Source organism: Zootoca vivipara, chromosome 9 (genome assembly GCF_965207765.1).
Source record: "Zootoca vivipara chromosome 9, rZooViv2.hap1.1, whole genome shotgun sequence".
Lineage (NCBI taxonomy): Eukaryota > Metazoa > Chordata > Lepidosauria > Squamata > Lacertidae > Zootoca > Zootoca vivipara.
In genome coordinates, this window is record NC_142592.1 from 23,596,204 (window position 1) to 23,610,800 (window position 14,597).

Genomic DNA, 14,597 nt, shown 5'->3' on the forward strand with positions numbered 1-14,597 from the left:
GCGTATAGCTTCCAGGTCATGTGGCCAGCATGACAAAGCCGCTTCTGGCAAACCAGAGCAGCACACATGGAAACGCCGTTTACCTTCCCGCTGTAGCGGTTCCTATTTATCTACTTGCATTTTGACATGCTTTCGAACTGCTAGGTTGGCAGGAGCTGGGACCAAGCAATGGGAGCTCACCCCGTCACAGGGATTCGAACCGCCAACCTTCTGATCGGCAAGCCCTAGGCTCAGTGGTTTAACCACAGCGCCACCTGGGTCCCTACACCTGGGTCCCTAACCCTCTGTTGTCACATTTCTCTCATTGGAATATTTGTAATCTCTGGCCACTAGAGTGTGCTAAAAAATTGAAAACAAAGAAAGAGATCCAGAAGGAAATAGAAAGGCAAACTTAAAAGCTTATGTTCTCTATTCAATTGCTCTCAAACAGTAATACGACTGGAGAAGTGTAAAGCTTTTTAACTGCAGCAACTTTGAGATATGCTTTTGGAGCTGGAATTACTGCTCCTTTGCAGTCCTGGCTCATCGCACGCCTAGAAAGCATGAGTCCAAGAGGTTTTTGGTTTGCCCCACCACTTTCCCTGGGAAAACCCACTCTTTACTGCTGAATCTGAGCAACCGTCAATCTGTGGAAAAACCCGATTAGGATTTGCTTCAAATCAGCAGTAAAAGGCAGGTTTCTGGGGGGTAGAGATGAGACAAGTAGAAGTGTGGACAAGCCCTCAATCACTTGTGCCTGCCTACCGTCCATGGTGGGGGAAGAACCCACCTGAAGAGGGTGGAATGCCTATGTGGCTAAGCACTTCCCAAATACATTATGAATATTCATATTCAGTATGCCCAGTTCTGAAAGAATGACTAATAATACAGATAATGACATTTACAAGTTTTAGTGTAGCAGAAGGCTTGCTAAGAGATGAAAATATGCCAGCTGGAAATAATCTAGTTTACTTAGCGTGGAATGCTTTAGAAGCACAATGTCCATGCATATTTTCTTAATAGTTTATAAAGAGCTTATAAAGGAACGGTGCTCTTTCAAGGAGATAATACCCAGAGCATGAAGGAGTTTAAAAGTCAGAACCAGAGTCTTGGACTGGGCTTGGAAGCTAATTATGAACAAGTGAAGCTGCCAAATAACTGGTTTTATTCCTGCCTGCCTACTCTATTCGCCACAAATTGGGTCAGGGTTCCATGCACAGCCCTACCAAATACTTCTCCTGGAATCTGCCATCTGCAGTGGGGGCCTTGCTGGTAACCTCACCATCATGATGTAATCTACACTCATTTTGGAGCAGATCTCTAAACTGAGAAATTGGAAAAATAATTAAAATAATAATAAAATAACCCGACAATATCAGTTGCCATGCCAGCAGCTGTGCCTTGAGCAAATTGCAGGAGACAAAGCAGACATACTTTGAAGTAGGTCCAATTAATCTTCTGTGCAGTACAGTGTCCTTAGGTTTGCAACCTAAGTAACCCTTTAAGGAAAAACAAGAACAAATTCTGGGTGTCTACAGGTCTGGAGCTTTCCCCATCCTGTTTACCCTTTTTCTCCTTCCCTTAACATCTAGTCTGAAGAAGAATTCTGAGGAACCCAAAATTTGCACGTGATGGTGAGTCTCAGCATTAGCATTCCACTGAAATGCCCTCAGCTTGCCTCGTGAATGGTTGGTTTCTGCCCAGTCTAAGTACATATTTATTTGTGCAAGCATTTGGAACAAACTGAATTGATCAGGTCCTGAGCTATTGATAGCTGCTGTTTGGACTGCTGGTGTGTTTAAATGATTTCCAATTCTTTTTCATTTTAATGTATTGTTTTGTGATGATAATGCCATGCTATTGTAAATATTGTATGCCAACCTGGGATAATTGTTGATGAAGGGCAGTCAATTAATTAAGTAATTAAGTGCACTTCATGTAAGCAACATATGAAAGCCAATAATGGTGCTTCTTGCACAGAAAGTTGTAGGCTCAACATATGCCCAGATGTGCAACAACCTCTTCATGTGCTACTCCATATCAGCATCTTTCCTCTGCTCAACATGCAGAATGATCTACAGCCCTATGCACACATTATTCGGTGTAAGGCACACTCGAATGCAGAGTGGAAAAGGGCTGGATTGTTAGCCCCACTTAATGTCAGGGTGTTTGTTTGTTTTTAAGCCATGCACTGAACATGGTTGTTTGCATAGGAAGACAACTGCATGAGAACCTTCTACCAGATAGAAAACACCTGGTTGTGCAGGTATTCCAATCGTGCTAATTCCATACAGACAATTGTGCTCTGCACGCAATTGTTTAAAAGTGGGGGTTGCTAAAATGGCAGCATTACCCCATTCTGTACTTGAGTATGCCTTACATCTGAGTAATGTGTGCCTAGAGTTTATGCATTAGAGCAGGCATCCCCAAACTTTGGCCCTCCAGATGTTTTGGACTACAATTCCCATATTCCCCGATCACTGGTCCTGTTAGCTAGGGATCATGGGAGTTGTAGGCCAAAACATCAGGAGGGCCGCAGTTTGGGGATGCCTGCATTAGAGAAAAGCGTTTTCATTACAAAAGTACAGCATTAAAAAAAAATTCCAAATTCCCTTGTTCTGTCCTTCTTTCTTCTATATACCTTGACCCGTCTGTATTGGTCACCTTATCAGATACAAAATGCCATATTAGATTTTGTTGACCTGGCTCAATATGTTATCTTAGTTCTTGCATTGCTTATATTCACAAGGCTGCATAGATGTGAAACCAATCAACACTGAATACACACTATTGCCAAAAGTACTGTTTTTCTGGCCAAATAAATGACTTTTAGCTCCAGGTCGGGCTCATTGATGTTTGCAAGTCATTATATTACAATTACAGAGAGGAAATAAAATGTTAACAATTCTTATTTAACACAAAGACCACCAGTGCACAAGTAAAAAACAAAACAAAACATAGTTTTCAAGTACTGACTTGAGCAATAAAGCTACGAATGCACTCTTTGGCCTGATATAGCATCCCCAAAATGTAACTGAATGATCAGCCAATTCAAATGAAGTGTAGTACAAATCAAGAAATCAGAGATACGAGTGCCCCGAGTTCACATTCATTTGAGATAACTTCTACAATCTATGTAGAAGATTCTAACTTTAAAATTAAATATATATGTATATGGAGGAAAACATACCTTGAAGTAACCATGTGCACTATTCCTTTGTCCCAACCAAAAGGTTGTGCCAACAGGTAAATCCAGATAAGGCTTTTCCACCACTCTCTCGTAAATTCTGTTTTTAAATGAGAGAACAGGAGCAAAGTGAAAAAGAAAAAGAAATTACTTTCATACTATCCAGTGATTATCTAAAATGCTGCAGCAGTTTCAAGTAATTGAAACACAACTCTTCACTTACTTATTGCAGTCTACATGCAAAATGAGGTGTGATGCACTGATTGCTAAAGAGAGCCTGTGCCACTTGTCATCTGCCAATATGTAAGGAAAGACTTCCGTATGTGAGCGATGGCTTCCTGAACGGTAGTGCAATCTAATTTCATTTCTATGGCCGCTGCTTTCTAGTTCCAAGTACCTGCACCAGAAATAGATCATCAATTCATGAAGCAATATTAATACGGAGAAAACAGAATTCATACTGGTTTATAAACAGAACCTAGAGAAAATCTAATTTATACATTCATATCTAAGGCATAATTCTGTTGCCTCTTGGATAAGGCCCCACTTTTAGCCCTTCCCCTGATGTGATGACTTCTTCCTCCTCCAACCACAGCAGATTGTGCACAGTTGTCTGTAAAGAAACTGCAATGTGCAAGCTCCTGCTTTTGAGTAGTGCCTCTGCCATGATTATGATATATGAAGATGCATTCATCATGCAGAGCCCCTATATATGAGCAAGAGGTTGTGTGTTGGGTTTTCTTTATGGACAACAGGCTTTCAGTGTGTGTGTGTGTGTGTGTGTGTGTGCGTAGAAAATCTCCTTAGAAAAGCAGCACCAAATGCCTTTCTTTTATTTCTGCACTTCTCTCTTCAAAGAAACATTCCCAGCTAACAGGATAATTCAGGCATTTCTGACTTCGTTTTGCACACCTAGCAAAGTGCATTTATTTTCTCTTCAACATTCAAGGTGTCTCAAAGCACTCTAGTCTCTGTATTAATGAACACTTAACTGAAGTCAGCAACAGAAGTTATGCATGCAATAATTCTTTGTTCTGTGGCCAATTTTTATTGCACTGGCAAGAAGTGAAAACCAACTGAATATATATATATCTGCAAACAAAATAGTAGAGTTGACAGAATATATGCCAATTGGATTACCTCTTTTATCACCACAATCTGAAAAGGATTGAAATAAGGCAATTTTTAACAAAATGAAATAAGATGGTGATAGAATAGGCCAAAGCACTCGTCACATCTTATTTATCTATTTATTTAAAATTAACATGTGAAAAAATGCAAAATTAAGCAGAACTATTCATAACTCTGAACGCTAACAACAGAGAAATGACATTACCACAGAATAATCTAGCCCCTTTAATTGTGTTCACATGAACTAGTAGTGAATTATCTACAGGAGAAGTGCATAAAATATGCACCTCCCAGTCTGACTGAAGGGTGAATGAGCTCCCATACCCCTTGAATAGAATATAGCTTCATGGATTATCATGGTTGTGCAATAGTATCAGTGACTCCTGAACTAATCTTTCTATTTAAAGCAGAGGTGCAGAATCTTCTACCCATTGGTCTAGTTAATCTCAAAGGCCATTTCCCCCAACCCATGCCCTACACCTAACACCATATATGATTTCACTTGCAGGCATGTAAAGATGCAGCTCTTTACTGAAAGCACAGTTTACAGGTACTGGACAGCAGCACCTGCAAAACCCTTTTCCTCTGCCTGTGCTGCTTGATTTCAAACTGTAAGGGCAAATGAAAACACTTTACCTTATACCATGGTAGAGGTAGTGGTCATAAAACAGGCATCCCCAAACTTCAGCCCTCCAGATGTTTTGGACTACAATTCCCATCTTCCCCGACCACTGGTCCTGTTAGCTAGGGATCATGGGAGTTGTAGGCCAAAACATCTGGAGGGCCGTAGTTTGGGGATGCCTGTCTCAAAGGCCATTTCCCCCAAATCTCAAAGGCCATTTCCCCCAACCCATGCCCTACACCTAACACCATATATGATTTCACTTGCAGGCATGTAAAGATGCAGCTCTTTACTGAAAGCACAGTTTACAGGTACTGGACAGCAGCACCTGCAAAACCCTTTTCCTCTGCCTGTGCTGCTTGATTTCAAACTGTAAGGGCAAATGAAAACACTTTACCTTATACCATGGTAGAGGTAGTGGTCATAAAACAGGCATCCCCAAACTTCAGCCCTCCAGATGTTTTGGACTACAATTCCCATCTTCCCCGACCACTGGTCCTGTTAGCTAGGGATCATGGGAGTTGTAGGCCAAAACATCTGGAGGGCCGTAGTTTGGGGATGCCTGTCGTAAAACATCGGGCTGGTTTGGGGAAGTCAGAATTTGGCAGCCAGATGGATCCAGCTCCCCACCCCACCAAGTATAAGCACAAAGGAAATAATAATAATGATAATTCTTTGTAGGATCATTGAATTATAGAGTCTGAAGGGACCCCAATGGTAATGGGGTCCAAACCCCTGAAATGCAGAAATCACACCTAAATAGCCTTTATTCTGTTTTTACTTGACATGATTAGGTTTTTGCACCTTCCATTTCCCTTTTACTTGTGTTGCTTTTTCTCATGGATGCTTAATACGGAAATTTTATTGGCTGAAAACTTTATACTAGAGCAAAAGTAAAATTCAATTTTTAAAATCCAAAATTCAGCAATATTCCAGCATTTTCAAAGATTTTTGAAACCAATTTCTGAAATTCAGCTTTGAGAGGACCTTGGAGAAAAGATTGATCTTTTCATTTAATTTTTCAAACTTGCTTTTAATTTCCCCCTAAATTATTATTCTGCTGCTGCTGCCTTTTACAAAAATGGAAGCTAGGAAGAAAAAGTGTCTACAGATGAGTGAATTCTATTTCTCCTAACTGGTGATTTGTTCAGAAGTAAGATTACAAAAAAAAAAATAACACACACACCATACAATGCAGGCAAAAGCTGATGAAGGCAAAGTATGCAAATCTTCACAAGCTTAGCATTTGCCAAACTAAAAAAGACAGAACTATTTTTTTATTCTACATGTTCTTTTTCTAAGCTCTCATATACCCTCAAATGTGACTGGAGTCTACCATTAGAGAACAATTTTAAGCAAGAACTTCAATGAATGAAATTTTACAATTTGGCTTCCTGTCTGACCTGCATAAATTATACTTATAAATAAACTTTCTTTTTAAAACACAATGTCAATACAATGCTATAGGGGGTATCTCAACTACTGGGAGCATGATCTGAGTAGTGTTCCTCTCTGCAGACGTTCCTGCTGGTAGAGAGGTGGTAGATAACTTTTGCCCTTCCCTCTGGAGTCACAGCACCACCTCCCATGCTGTTCCAGAGGGTTAGGTGCCACAGAACAGTGTTAGAGAGCTCTGGGAGCTGAAGAGATGTATGGAATCAGCAAATTTCACACACACACACACACACACACCACTCTACTGAATCAAAAGCTTTCTATGAATAAGAGACTTTCTGTTGACTAGAGGAGAAATCTAGCCCGAACCCATGATATTTTTGTTGCACCAGCAAATTCTGAGTAACTTCTGAACCTTCATACACAAGGTGGGCCAATAAATATAACCCATTAAAGTGTTTGCTCATGTGGAGTTTTATAAACTGGAATAATTTACACCATATTGCCAGAGTTCATTTTGTGCACTGACAAGAAGTTTAAAAATTAAATGAAGCCTAGCTGCCAGGAAAAACCCAAAGAAATATAACAGGACATCCATCAATTTAATGACCTGCTTTATAACCAATATTTGGGGTTATTCCAACTTGACAAGGTTAAAGAGAAAGCAAATACTTATTTTAACTGATTCAAAACATTTCACTACTCATGGTGTCAAGAATGTTCAAGAATGATCAAACAGTTGCCCAAAAGACTAAAGAAATCTGGTTGATGCTTATGAAATTAAAACTGAGTGATAAGAAAATATCAGATGAAAAAGACAAAAAGAAATTGATGTCATTGTTACCTCTTTTGATGGAACTTACAAGATCCAAAAAAATAGCTAAAGTAGCTGTGGTATATTGCTTGTAAACTATGAGAGATCAGGTAATGAAGCAGAAACAGCAGGAAAATAATGAGGACTATGGCAAATCATACCCACTTCTAACTCCACATCTATTTACTGGTACTTATTTTGGAGCAAGTGGTCTTGTACACTTTAGATATCCACCCCCTACTTTAGGCCAAAACCTTTTAGATATTTTTATGTTTTTTATGCTGTATCTAAATACCAAAGCAAGTATTTACTTCAGTTTTTCCTTCAATAGATATTAATAAACTGTACAAGCACATTCATAAACTGAGCACAGTTGCAGTTCAATGAGCTCACTGTTTCTGACTAGCATCATTTAATAAAATTCAACTCAAAACATATAGTCTATGTTTGAAGTTTTTCTAATTTCTCATTTTCTTATTTGCTCATCTGAAGGGAAAAGTTCTTCACCCATTTGCACTCATTATTTAAACCAAAATCCACAAGGATTTCTTAGGGCATTGGGATTAACATTTATTAGTACTGATGACCTCTTATCATCAACAACAAGATGAAAGATTAATGAGGAAATCACACAAAATGGATAATAGATTCACACTCCATGGCTCAGTGCAATAGAGGAGCAATTGGTGGCAATCATTAATTTGTATATAATTAAGAGATCATACTTGGTTAGATTCTAATAAAACATATTTCATTCAACACAGCTTAAGATGCTTTCATTAAGCAGAAACTGTATTCATAGTTTTTATGTTGTAGCCGCATTTAGACTACAGAAAAGGAATTTGATCTGTAGAAAGTTAGTCTTGCCCATCATTGTCCTAATAATCTGATTTGTTGACACTAATCTTCTGTTGAATTATAATGTCTAACTTTCATCTATGCTACCATATTTCAAACTGCTTGCAGTTGTGCCGTACTCTATCTGACACTAGTGCACATGAGAATGCAGGTCCAGTTTGGAACCTTACCATCCATCACGTGTGACATGGGTGTTGCACATGAAAGCCCATACGTGTTATGGTCTGATTTATACACTTTCCTGCTCCTATCCCAAAACAGAGAAAAATGGGATGTTGCACATACTGCCCTTAGATGAACTGCCCACTTGACATTTCATGCTATACCCATGTAAGACGGGCCTTGCACACACCCACAACCCCACCATACACATTGTGGCACCAGCGCAGTAAGTCTGAAGATCTGGGAGATTTTTTTAAAGGCACATTATCATAATTAGACAGTGGGCTGATCCAGGTCTACAAGCTCTACAGCAAGGCTAGCTAAACTTTCTCAGGCCAAGGGACACATTTACCCACGGGCTGCATGGTCAAAGTGTGTGTGGTCTCCAGGGGCTGCATGTCAAAGTGGATGGGCCCAAAGTGTACAGTAGGTGTTGCAAGAACTGCAGTTCTCGAGGCTGACTTCCAAACAACTTCCCCATCAGCTATTCTATTCTATTTAAAATGTGTATTTATTTTGTTGTATAAGCTGTCCTGCCTTTTCCCTTTTGTCTTCTTATCCTTATTCTTTATAAACTCTCTTAAAATGGTTTGCTGACATTTGATGTGGATTTGTGGCTCCACATGATTGACTGTGTTCTCCCCACTGTGCCTAGATTCCCTGGACCCATCCCTGAAGGGAACCGGAAACTCCCACAATTCCCTAAATAATATCAATCTCTCATTGACATGAGAGATTCAAGAGGCATGAGAGAAAACGAGAGGGCTGGTGGCAGCAGACCTAACATTTTGCTCTGGGAGTTACTCACATTCACAGGTAGGGAGTAGGTGAGCTATTTTGGTTTCCATTCCAACTTTTACCTTTGTACAGCAGGCTATATTCCGAACAAACAAAAGTCACAGATTTTTACACACACACACCTCTATCTTCCATCCACATGGCAAGTGGCTCTCCAAGCAAGAAGAAGTATTCAAACAGGGCACAGAGAAGGATTCATAGTGGTGTGCCCTGTGGCAAGATGGAGAGGCCTGGAGGACCACATTCAACTCTGAGCCTGAGGTTCCCTACTCCAACTATGCAGACCTATCTGGGAGTAAGCCTCCTTGAGGTCAATGGCACTTACCTCTGAGTAGAACTCAGACAAATCATGTGCCTAAACCTCTACAGGAGCATGTTCTGAATATTTGTTTTAATTGTTTAAGGGATTGAATTGAGAAATTTAACCCACCAATAAAATTCAATGGAACTCCAATAATATTCTCAGGGTGTGCCACTAAAGCCCAAAGTATCCCTATACCATGAGCATCTTCTTTCTGGCATTATAATAGTACCAGCTATGTTGGATGTGGTGTGCCTTTCTAGCTCACTGCTACTCTGCATTAGCTGAAAGATGCTAAAATGTTATTAAATATGATATGCACCTGTGATGAAAAACTTTATATATCTTCAGGCATCTGCTTATGAAGGCATGTACTGTACAAGGTTCTAGCCAAAGCAACTGTACCAATTTCAAATGACTTGGATGCTTACAAAAGCAGCTTCTTAGAAAGGTTCTGGCATTGTTCCTCTTGTTTCGCATGTGAATTGACAACATAAATTTAAGAGACACTCTAATGAGCTTTTAACACTTAATTTAAAATTACCATGTTAACAATCACGATAATCCCTGTGAGATACAATATAAAGTTGTTCAACAGTAATACCATAAAAGGTATACACCATCCCTACCATAGTTAAAGATAGTTTAACTTTCCCATAGTCTGTGTTAGAAAGAATGAAAATGTCCCTATTACAGCATGATAGCTCAGCTGCCAATCATATGCTACTTAATGGCGGCAAAACCCATTTGTTTCAATGAGATGCTATAGGAGCTTGAAGTTTGAGTTGAAAATTCATATAGTTTCATGGATCATTGTTGACAATTCTTTGCTAGGGCCATATGTTGACTGTTTCAGCAGCTGCAGCAGAGGCATAACAATCTTAATAACACCTCTTTTAACTGTGACAACAATTTTCTTGTCGTATCATGATGAAATCATTCTCAAATGCCCTCAGGTCACATAGTTTAGTCTCTTAAACCTAACAGCGTTGCTTTTCCATTTATTACTATTGCTGTTATTTCCATAACCTTGGATAGTCTTCACTGTTTGAAAGTAAGTGAAGCAAATTGTAAGTAGGCACACAGGTAAGACAAAAGATGCTGTGAAATAATACAGGTTTTTAACAGGCAATGAGGTTGGACTGATTTACACTAGATGAGGATGAGATCCACAACAGTGTGACAGGCAAATGGTATAAAAACTTTTTATGCCCTTAGCAGTGGGGGACATTTAAATAGTGACAGCTGTTGATAGATACTAGCTATTTGATCTGTTGGTAGATCTTAACTTGTGAATTTCTATCTATTTACATTATTCACAGTCATACGTGCCACAGTAATTTCCAAGTAGTGTTGCATATATGTCAGCTGATATTCCAATCATAAATATAATTAGTGGAAAGTGACTCCAATCTGCTTCCACAAAATTCACTTCTACATAGATATGCTTAGTATCACAGCATAAAACAGCAGTCTATACACTTTTACCTGGAAGTGAGCCCCACTGAACTCAGTGGGGTTTACCTCTGAGTATAAATGCATTGGGTTATGCTGTATATTAATCTCATGTTTCTCTTTCTGAATTTTTAAAATCTTATTTCACATTTCAGTATGCCAGAAAAAAATCAATAAATATTAGGTATCTGCACCTACCTGTGATCTAAGTGGTGAACAGAAAAAATAACACCTGAATTTAAGCGAGTTTGTTTGAGTGACACCAAAATTGTGAATTCATGCTTATTTCTTAGCTTCTGAAAAAAGAGTTCCGCTTTCTCTGGAGATGCTTTTACACTTCTTGAAGTACCTACAATGAAACAAAAAATGAGAGGGGTTTTGTGTTTTTTTTACTAAAAGTACTCTATGCATCAGTAGTACGAAGCATGAAGACAAATATTTACAGTTGATTGAACTTTGAAACAGTAGTTTGTACAGTATTCCACCATGTAACTCAGATGACAAGTAGTGCTTCCATCAGCAGAAAGTGGAGGGAGAAATCACTAGCTATCCCCGCTCTTCCCTTCAGTCTCTGCATTCCCCAGATCTGCTCCAGGGTGTGGGGGACCCTATAGAGGAGATTTAGGTGTGTGTAAGAGAAGTGCAAGAGAACAGAAATAATTGGAATTAGTTTTCTCATTCTTCCATTGATGGAAACCTCAACATCAGCTGAGCCATGCTGTTGGATGTAGCCCAGTAACTACTCCACTGACAATTCAGTCCCACAAAGCTCTCAACCATATTTCGGATCTATACCATTACATGCTTTTAGTGTGGATTCACATAGTCTTGTATTTATACTGAAGAATAAAATGTTATCCTGTCAATTAAAGTCTCTAAAGACTTACATAGAAATCTATTGTTAAAATATGAGCATAAAATGGCACTCTTTATGAGAGCCAGTTCTTTCTAGAGGTCACCAAGGATGGATTTAGTCCAACTGAGAATATTTAAGCGTTTCATTTTTGAAAGAATATCAAATTAAAACTGATAGTTAAAAAAAACTTTGAATACTTTTACTATCCTTGCTGCTTTGGCTCATGTGGTTCTTTGAATGCAATACATCTTTAATGGAAGTGTTAAATTATGAAGCAACTCAAATACAATTACTTCCCAGTGTTCTTTATTTTTTAGCCATTGCTAAAATGAGAGGTGTTTTTTTAATAAAAAAAACCAAAAACCAAAAAGTACACTTTTGTATTCTGTATGATGATTTGATGTGCACTAACAATTTCTGGCAATATAAACAATTTATTCCCCAAAGGACGGATGGAAAAACACACATGGGGAAATGTCTTTCACCTCAAGGTCTTAACATGCAGCAAACTTCTACAAACACAATGGTACTTTACATTTTGCAAAGAATGAAGAATAAAATCCACAATTCAAATCAAAAGCATTAAAATTTTAAACAGTATGTTTTCTAATAAGCACTAGTGTTTATAAATATTTAAGGGAGCATGTGATTTTGCAGTTAGAAAGTAAGATTGTTGTGGAAGACTAATTCTTAAATTATGCTGTATTTTACCTCAAGCATGGACATCACCACAATATTGTTATGAGTTTGGGTGTAGGGAGTAGGCTGTATGCCGAGACCTTTCTAACCCTTGGATCGTCTGTTTCTAGTGTATCTGAAGAAGTGTGCATGCACACGAAAGCTCATACCAAAATATAAACTTAGTTGGTCTTTAAGGTGCTACTGAAGGAATTTTTTTATTTTGCTTGGATCCAAGGTTAGTGTTAAAATAAAAGCAAGGCTAGCTTACAGATGAGGTGAGTGATGGGTCATTAAGGGGAACAAAGGAATGGATCTGTGTGAGACAGCAAATGGGTCCTCAACTGGCTGGTAGTTAGAAAAAGACCAAATACAAGAACTGAGAGTTCAGTGGCATGAGCTAGAAGCAAAGCAGCAAAAGGTCATAGAGAGAGGAATGCATGATTTGTGTTTGTATCCAAGGCTGCAGCTATGGGGTAAACAAGAGCCTTTCAGGATGTTAATGCTGTGAACCTCTCCAGGTTGAATTTCCTAGGCAGATCCTTCAAGGCCAGTGCTAGTGAGGACCAGTTAAGTAAGACCTGTGATGGGAAGGGTGTTCCTTAAGGATGGGAGGGATGAGTGTTCACTGTTTTGAAGGTTCTTTTAATCAAGCATCATGATTGATTACATCAAGTCATGGGATAGGGTCCAGCATTTTGCTTGAATCTCATTAAATGGAGCTCTCTTTGCAATGTAGTTACTATTGCCTGTTATGCTGCTAAACCTGAAAAGTGATTATATGCTGAGAGATCTCTTACCTAACTTCCTCTATGCTGCGTAAGTGGTTGTTCAGTTGTTAGTCAGAAAAGATAGCTTTACTATTTTTAAGCTTCCAAGTTACTTTACCTGGTGCTGTTATTAGAAACCTTTTTAAACCTTGCAACTTTCTATCAATAAAGCATTATTATAATAAAGTGCTTGAGTTCCTGGACCTACCCAGCTTGGTTATGGGTCAGTCTCCACAAAGATCAACTCACTCTGCCTCAACATGTGCAAAGAAATCTGACTCACCCAACCTATGGAAATAAATTTGTATTTATTTCCCTTGCCTTGGTGAAAACTCTTAAAAGAGAAGAATAGACTACATTATGGAGTCTGGTGCAATAGTAAAGATTTGATTCATCCATTGCCTCTCTCACTGTGTCCCTGCACACGTAGGTTTAAATCTGGGTGTGCTGTTAGATTTCAATGCCAAAAGTGGGTACCACTTGCTAAAAGGGAAAGGAGTATGGCTTTCTGGCTTTCCAGCCAACAAGATAGGCTTGTTTTTAGTTATTTCTATATGTGCCCAGCAATGGTTTGTGCACGCGATGCAGGTTTAAAGAGAAATTATTTTCCCATTGCACCATGATTTCATGCCTTGGATTGATGTTAAACTTTCTAAACAATGCTTGCTGGTTCAGCTACAGTTGGAAGGTTCTAAATGCTTTGAAAATCTCTAATGGAGGGAGGTTGCAATCTAAGCATAACATACCCATGAGCTAAGTCCAGCTTTCTATTGATTGAGACAACAGATACAACTGTGACGATTTCCAAAGTTTTAAACATGTTGAAATTCCCTGGTTTTTATCTGATTCCAATTTTCATCTGACATATAAAAATGAGTATTGGACAGACACAGGGTTAGAATAGGTGGGCCAATTTAGCCTAGTAAATGAGGCCAAAAGAGGATATTGTTGTAATCTATTTTTAAAAAATCAGAGGGATTGACACAAAAGTGTTTGGCATTATTAAACATTAAAATATAATGGATACAATTACTAATATCCACTAGTAACTCTAAGATGATAATCAGGTGCTTTATAACTATTAGATATTGTCAGAGGTTCTTGCAGCTACTCTTGAGTAATGACGCTCCAAGCCTCCTTGTCTTTAAGGTGTCTTTAATGTGCATTTTATTTACAGTGCAAAGAGTCGGGAAAACATGTCTGCTCAGTCCGAGTCAGAACCTCGCAATGGCTTCTTTCTGTTTCACGCCCAACATAACAGCTTGGGAACCCCAAAGCGCCTCCCTCTTGCTGTACTGGGTCCTGTGTGCCTCAATTCAGGTGTCGGGGGGGAAGGGTCGTCCTTCTGACTGCTCTCCAGTGTCCAATCCCATCATTTCCTCCCCAGCTGCTTCCTTCTCTACTCGGTGTTGAGGCTCTCTCATGCTGTCAGAGCCTCTCTCCTCCCTCTTTACTTCCTGATTCCTGTAATCTGATCCGCTACTAGACTTGCTGCTCTACAAGGAACTCGACCTGATGAGAGGGGGCTGTTCCCTATAAGCCCTCCCCCTTACAGATATGGGGAAAAAATTCTGGAAGAAGCTCTCTGAAA

At 39.1% G+C, this 14,597-nt stretch overlaps 1 protein-coding gene across 2 annotated transcripts in view; it reads right to left on the minus strand.

Annotated features, from left to right (window-relative positions):
* The window catches only part of NELL2 (neural EGFL like 2), a 119,366-nt gene that overhangs the window by 87,495 nt on the left and 17,274 nt on the right, over positions 1–14,597 (minus strand). For both annotated transcript variants that reach the window (XM_088676462.1, XM_035128429.3), the window contains exons 3-5: positions 10,901–11,051; positions 3,390–3,563; positions 3,170–3,266 (exon numbers count right to left, since the gene is read on the minus strand). In XM_088676462.1, the coding sequence (XP_088532588.1) occupies positions 3,170–3,266; positions 3,390–3,563; positions 10,901–11,051 (422 nt within the window). The remainder of the gene's footprint in view (positions 1–3,169; positions 3,267–3,389; positions 3,564–10,900; positions 11,052–14,597) is intronic.